General features: G+C 47.9%; 1 protein-coding gene across 4 annotated transcripts in view; it reads left to right on the top strand.

Moving 5' to 3' along the window:
• The window catches only part of mef2cb (myocyte enhancer factor 2cb), an 80,631-nt gene that overhangs the window by 62,141 nt on the left and 10,990 nt on the right, over positions 1-7,500 (top strand). For 2 of the 4 annotated variants that reach the window (XM_076269527.1, XM_076269526.1), the window contains one exon: positions 1,627-1,674. In XM_076269527.1, the coding sequence (XP_076125642.1) occupies positions 1,627-1,674 (48 nt within the window). Of the gene's footprint in view, positions 1-1,626; positions 1,702-7,500 lie in introns of all 4 variants that reach the window. The other 2 variants (XM_076269525.1, XM_076269524.1) reach the window with 1 other exon arrangement.

The following is a 7,500-nucleotide window of genomic DNA, read 5'->3' as shown; positions in this document are numbered from 1 at the left end:
AAAACCTAAGGGTAGTACCAGCTCACTTTCTCTTCCTCTTATGATTGCACACACACACACACACACACACACACACACACACACACATACACACCCACACACACACACACACACACACACACACACACACACACACACACACACACACACACACACATACACTCCCTCTGCCGCCCACTCTCATTCAGACACACAGTGGAGCATCTGAGGTCATGACATGAGCGTCATCTTTAGAAAATAGAGTAATCCCCCCTCTGCGGCCCAGGCGCCGCTATTACAGGGAGAATCCCACACCCAGTGAAAGCTAAGCCACGCTCGGCCCCCCACCACCGGCCCTTCTGACTCTCACGCCCCCCCTCTCTCCAGACTGACACATAAGCCCCCAGCCACCAGGCTATGCTATACTGTACGCTATAGTTGAAGCCGTAGCCATGACTTTAGTTATTGCTGTCGGCGGCTTTATTTTGTGCCGCCGGTCAGCGAGGGCCCACACCACACCACACCGCCCCACACCGCCCCACACCGCCCGCGCCTTCCCCTGCCCTGTCATTAAGTCTCGGGTCCGGCCTGATGTCATGGGGCCTCGTGTTACAGGAGCGCGGGCTAAATATGATTGTTGGCGCGGCCATGTGCACCGGCGAGACCGCAGCAGCGAAGCGGCAGTTCCTACACACACACACACACACACACACACACACACACACACACACACACACACACACACACACACACACATACATACATCCTTCTCCGGCCGCTATTAAAAATAAAAAATGTGTCATTTTTCTTGGACGGTGTCGTCAGCCATCCGGGCGTCCACCCCACCACCAGCCCGTTTGCACTCCTCCGCCCTGACATGCCCGGGCATTTGAATGGAGGAGGAAATAGGGGTGGGTGGTGGAGAGGAGGGGAAGGATCGGCTCTTTCTCTTTCCTGCTCCCAGTAGTATTCACACAAAATCACACACACACACACACACACACACACACACACACACACACACACACACACACACACACACACACACACACACCTGGACCCGGATTTGCGGTGCTTAATAAAGCACACATGTCTCCTTCTCTAAAACACACCATTCTTACAGACACCCACCCAAGCACACACACACACACACACACACACACACACACACACACACACACACACACACATGCACACACAGGCACATTTCTCTCCCATAGACATTTACACCTCCCACACATAAATATACATCTACTTCCCTTAGTGACACAAACACACACACACAAACACACACCTGTATCAGGCAAACATGCACAAACACCTCCCACATGAAAACACACACGCACCTCGCTATCTCAAACACTCATACAGAAACACACAAATCCAAACACACACTTCTCCACGAACCATATTAAGAGAGGAGGTGGGCTGGTATTGTAAATAAGACTTTTATTACTTTGTGGGAGGGTGGGGAAAGAAAAGAAAAGTCTCTGTGTGTGTGTGTTTGTGTTTGTGTGTGTGTGTTCTTTTCAGTCCATTGAACCTCCACATCGTTGCTTTGAAACTCACTCCATAAACATTCATTTCTCAATTCCTCATCTCTCTTCCCTCTACCCTCCTCTTTCTCTCTCTCCCTCTCTTCCTCAGGTGGCCTGATGGGCACTGACCTCACCACTGGCGTGGGCACCAGTGCTGGTAAGGACGGCACGCCCTCCTACTACAGTACGTCACACCTTTTTTTCTTCCCGCTTTCTTCACCACGCTTATTATTGCCCTGTGCCTCCTCGATTGGCTGTGTCTCTAGTCGTGCACTCGCTCCCTTGCTCCTTGGTCGTGATGCCTGCGTAGTGCCTTAGTTTCATCTAAAGGAAGTCAGCTAATGCGAGGGCGATGACTTGAAGTGCAAAGTTCAGAAGGATTTGGAAAGGATGTGCACAGGAGATGAAGTGCATAATCAAACCGTGAGCCACCTTATTAGTCTGTAATTGGGGAAACAAAGACAGATGGGGATTGAAGCAGGGCACATGCATACACACACATACGCACACACACACACACACACACACACACACACACACACACACACACGCACACACACACACACACATACACACACGCACACACACACACACACATACACACACGCACACACACACACACATACACACACGCACACACACACACAAGTGTGCACTCACACAGAGAAAAACTGATCCATAAATGTGGCCATATGCATGTGCACACACACACACACACACACACACACACACACACACACACATACATACACACACACTGGTTACTGGTTGGGCAGACACATACACACACACTCTCACACACACACTCACACACCACACACTAGTTTCATAGGCGCACTGAGGCCCTTAAAGGGCAGTGGCATCAGTAATAAATAGCAGGGTGCTGTTGTAATGAGTCCTGCAGTGTAACTGAGGCCCTTAAAGGGCAGTGGCATCAGTAATAAATAGCAGGGTGCTGTTGTAATGAGTCCTGCAGTGTAACAGCACGCCGCTGCCTCTGCGTGACCCCGGGCGCTTGTTTATGCCTCTTACCTCCCAGGCTTTGAACTTAACTGCAAATGACAACAGACACAGCTTTCGGCTGGGCCCCGGCCGCAGCACTACTAAAAGCTCTTTTATAGGATAAATGCTATCATATGTTTGGAGCGAAACAATTGCATGTTTTTGGAAAGGTTTCACCGTGCCATGAAAGGCTTTTGAAAAGTGAGTGTATGCGTGTGTGGGTTTGTGGTGTGTGTGTGTGTGTGTATGCAGGGAGGGGGGTTGCCTTTGGATGTGCTCTGTGTGTGTGTGTGTATGTGTGTGTGAATTTGTGTGTGTGTGTGTCTCCTTCAAGCACACATTTTCCTACAATACATCCTATCCAATCTGTGTATATAATGTGCATATGTGTGCGTACGGCTATGTGTGTGTGATGTGTGTGTGTGCGCGAGGACACACATGTCCATGGCACACATCAAATAATTGGATGACCACACTGCTGCCCCGTCCATTGACTGGGGGAGTGATCAGGGTCTGGAGGTCATGTTGCCCCGACGGCGGACCGGGTGGGTTGTCCGAGGGTGGGTGGGAGTGCACGGGGTGGACGACGTCCAAAAGGGGATCCCAGCCCACAGCTGTGCAGCTGCGCTTGGCCCCCCGGGGGCCCCCTGAAGGCCGTGACTCCAGGGTTCAGGGCGAGGTTCCCCTGTCTGGCCGCAGCGTGACTGTCCCCCGCGCCACAAAAGTGCCTCTTGTCGGCCTGCGCCGGCCGGCCTCTAAAGCGGCCATTGTGCGGGGAGAGCGAGGCCCCGAACAGAGAGCGCTCTGTCTGGACAAGATGCGTATGACCACATAGAGGGAGCGTGGACGAGAAGGCCAGTCATGTGGAAAAGTCCAAAGATGTTCCGCTGAGGTCCCTGTGCCAACTGAAATGGTCCGGAAGCAGAGGATGAAGACAGAAAAGAAGAAGAAAAAGAAGAAGAGGAAGAAGAAGAAGAAGAAGGTGATGATGATGATGATGATGATCAGTGGCGTAACTATAGTAGGTGCAGCAAGTGCAGTCGCACCAGGGCCCGTGACCTCCCGGGGCCCGTCGCTACCCCCGCCCTGCCTCCTTTTTTTTTTTTTTTTTTTAGAACTTTAGAATGTTAGAGCACGGAGAGTGAAGCGTCACTTTGACGGAAGATGAGCGCTTAACCGATGCAGAGAGATACTTCAAAGTGCAGGTATTTAATGCAACTCTGGACATCATAATCAGTCAGCTCTCCCAAAGATTTGCAAGTATGCGGGAAACTTGTCATGTGTTTGAGTCTTTATGTCCTATGACCCTTCAACTCGCAGGTGATGATGAACTGCTTGAAAAGGCAAGACGTTTGTCAGACCATTATAGCAGGGACATTGCACCGACATTCCCAACACAACTCCTCTCATTCAGGTCTTGCTTTAAAGCAGAGATTTCACAGAAGTCATCTATTTTTCAACTTGCCAAAATGCTGGTGGTAGATTATGACAGTGTAACATCCACATTCGGGGAAGTGTGTACTCATGTTGTTTCTGACATTGCCTGTGACTGTGGCAACAGCTAAGCGATCTTTTTCCAAACTCAAATGTATTAAGACCTATACCTAAGGAGCAGCATGGGGCAGGAGAGGCTCCGTGGGTTAGCTATCCTGTCCATTGAAAATACGAGAGCCGGAGCATTAAATATTGGGAACATCGTTGACGATTTTGCACAACGAAAGGCTCGTAAGATGGCTTTCTTCTAATGGCCTAATTCACGCATATTGGGGATTGTATGCATATGAATGATTTTATTTGGTTTCTGGACGGTTAAATAAGTTAGGTTACATTAAGTTTTGTTTCTGCGCAGTGCGAGTTTATAAGCAAGCAATTTACGCTTGCAGTTTCAGCAGAGGGTTGAAGAGGCGCATTGAGTGTTCCCATAATTCCATGCGAGTTGATGTTAATGCAGTAATATTAGATTACCCTGGCCTGCAGGCTGTTAATAAAATTATTTTTTAATGTTTTCACATGTAATGGATATGTAGTCGTGTGTTTCTTATTTGAAATTGTAATCTGTAACTACTAAACTACTTCGGTGCCTCAGGCCCTTTGCATAAACAATTGAAGTCACCCTTAATGTGTATTGCATGTATCAGAGCTAATTCATCCTGGGCCAAAGTTTGTCGATATGGGGCCCGCATAGAGCTCTCGCACCTGGGCCCACCATGGGTTTGTTACGCCACTGATGATGATGATGAGTTGAAAGCAATGGACATTGATGGAGAAGGGAAACGATCTTCAGAAAAGTAGGGGGAAAAAAAGGAATATATGATATATGACACAGAGAATAAGAAGACAAAGGATAGAGCAACGACAGGGAGCACCATGAATATTTATGAGTCTGTCTGTAGGGTGTTTCTGTGTTTCAAATATGGTGCCCAGATTCTCTCCAGTAGAATTAGCAATTCATGGCTCTGAAATGAAAGAGAGGTTGCTGAGAAGGAGAGGCGCTTTCACTACCAGCAATTTGACTGAAGAGTTAAGACAAAAAGCCTCAACATCTGTGCTCATTTGAGACTTATCTGTGCTCATCTGTGCTCATTTTGAGACTCATCTGTTCTCATCTATGCTCATTTGAGACACTTTTATCCAAAGCACCTTTCAGCTCCAGCATTCTCATTCTGGAAGTTTGTGGGATACAGGGAACTGTAATACTAGCCTCTGTAAAGTTGTAAATGGTCTTAAACCAAATCTCACTCTTAGCTTGTAGTAAACAAAGATTTTTACTGTAAGAATTTATAACTCAGAGCAAAGCTTGTAATATTTAGTGTCCAGTTATGGTTTCATGCTGTACAATTTTACAGCTGGCTATTTTGTCCAGCCATCATGATGGCCTGTTTCATGCACCATTACCTTTTTGGAACATTTACTATGACCTATTCCACAAGATATTGATGGATAGATGGCATCTGCTAGCTGTTACAATTAGCCATGTTAAAAGAGGACTCATTAAGATATCTTCTTGCAAATCTAGGGTAACAGAGAAGAAAAAAAAAAAACTGAGCTTAACCACAGTAATAACAACCAGCTCACATCAGTTTGTAGTGGCAGTAGTTTTCTAGAAAGTTCCTAAGTGGAAGTTAGCAGCTTATTTTTTTTGCTAGCTAATGTGCCTCAGGTAGCGGGGTGTTTCTTCTCTGCTCTCCCACCCCCTTGTGTGTGTGTGTGTGTGTGTGTGTGTGTGTGTGTGTGTGTGTGTGTGTGTGTGTGTGTGTGTGTGTGTGTGTGTGTTGCGTGGAGTGACTCATTGAAGCGCTCCTGGCAGCTGATTATTTGTGTGTCAGGCGCGGTGGCATTCTCAGACAGCCGCGGCGCCCACTGGCTGCCCTGATTGATCTGTGACACATGCCTCTGCTTGATATTGAAAACAGGTCACACTGTCACTGCCTCAGTGTGCCATATATGCTTTTCGGTGTTTTGCGAGTGTATATGTGTTTGTGTGTGTGTTTGCATGTGAGTGTCTGTGTGTATGTGTGTGTCTGTGTGTGTGTGTGTGTGTGTGTGTGTGTGTGTGTGTGTGTGTGTGTGTGTGTGTGTGTGTGTGTGTGTGTGTTAGGTTCTCTTTGTGTGTGTGTGAGTGTGTGTGTATGTGTGTGTGTGTGTGTGTGTGTGTTAGGTTCTCTTTGTGTGTGTGTGAGTGTGTGTGTATGTGTGTGTGTGCGTGTGTGTGCTCTGTTGCACTCCCTTCTGTGCTCATACGTACAGCACGCACCTTGCCAACAAAGCACCTTTGGTTGTCACATGCTCCTTGTAGCACGGCGCACACACACAGACACACACACACATGGTCTCTCCCCCACTAGAAGAAGAACCATGCTTTATCAGAAGCCCTCTCCAGCATGGCTGTCCCAGGAGACCCCAGCATGTGGGTTACCCCACCGGCAACACCTCAGCCCTGGCCACCTCAGTGTTAAGCCCTGGCTCTCCCATTAGTAGGCTGTGTCCTTGTGTGAGCACGACCACTGTGTGTGAAATGACTGCACTTCCCTTGCCCTACTCTGGGTAGCTGGTAGAGTGCTTCTCTAAGAAGCATGCTTATATCACCCTGAATACCACGGCCCAGCTGGTGCCTGGGATGAAAATAAATTATAAGATATTGGCTCCTCATCATCAGATTGACTGTATATGTTGTGTAGCATCTGTATTGAAATCAGATGAGAATGGGGCCAGGTGGTGGTGCTGTATCTCACAGCGTGTAGTGTCTCGGCCAAGGTGAATTCGTTAATTCAGCCCACACGGCTCTTCACAATGCAAGTGGAACGCTCCATTGACTTGAATGGGATTTCTCAAAGTTCTAGCGGTTATTATTTTCGACTAGAGGACCTCTAAATAATGACCACTGTCAATGGCAACAGAGTTTTTGCTTCTAATTCAGGTCTTTCATATCACTATGCAACTACTGGAACGGTTGATCGGCTGTGTTCTAAAGAATGTTTGATTCAAGTTCGGCATGTGTTGTTGCGAACTATTTGTTTCTCAGCAAAAGCCACGATGAACAGTAACAAAAATAATATGTATATGTAGGCTAAATAATAATGCAGGCTAAATATTCATATCGTGGGGAGTTTATTGTTTCATTTTTTTCCACTGCTGCTCATATCTGTTGTTAGAGACGCAGGTCATGCTTGAAGCGAAGCCCCAGTTCAGTTGCTGGACCATTGCGTTACACAGACGACAGATGTAAAGCCAAACCTCAACAGCGGAACTTGGTGGTGGTGGTGGTGGGGGGGGGGGTTAGGTATCAATTAATGTACGTTAGACCACAGCAAGAATCGTTTGTGAAAGAATCAAGGCGCTCACGCCTCGCCTAACCACACCGCTGTGTGTTAGCAGCTAGCCGAGAGAGTGAGGTGTGGTGAGGTGAGATGAGGGAAGAGGTCCACGCTTGCAAGGCTGATGGGTCAGGTGGACTAGCTGGGGCTGCGGTTGCAGTTTGCCC

This window comes from Alosa pseudoharengus, unplaced genomic scaffold (genome assembly GCF_046254945.1).
Source record: "Alosa pseudoharengus isolate Yale_2024_CS ecotype anadromous, Long Island Sound unplaced genomic scaffold, YU_APseudo_1.1 YU_APseudo_1.1_scf_6, whole genome shotgun sequence".
Taxonomy (NCBI): Eukaryota; Metazoa; Chordata; class Actinopteri; order Clupeiformes; family Clupeidae; genus Alosa; species Alosa pseudoharengus.
Note: the sequence above shows the minus strand (reverse complement) of the source record. Positions and strands in the feature narration are given on the sequence as shown.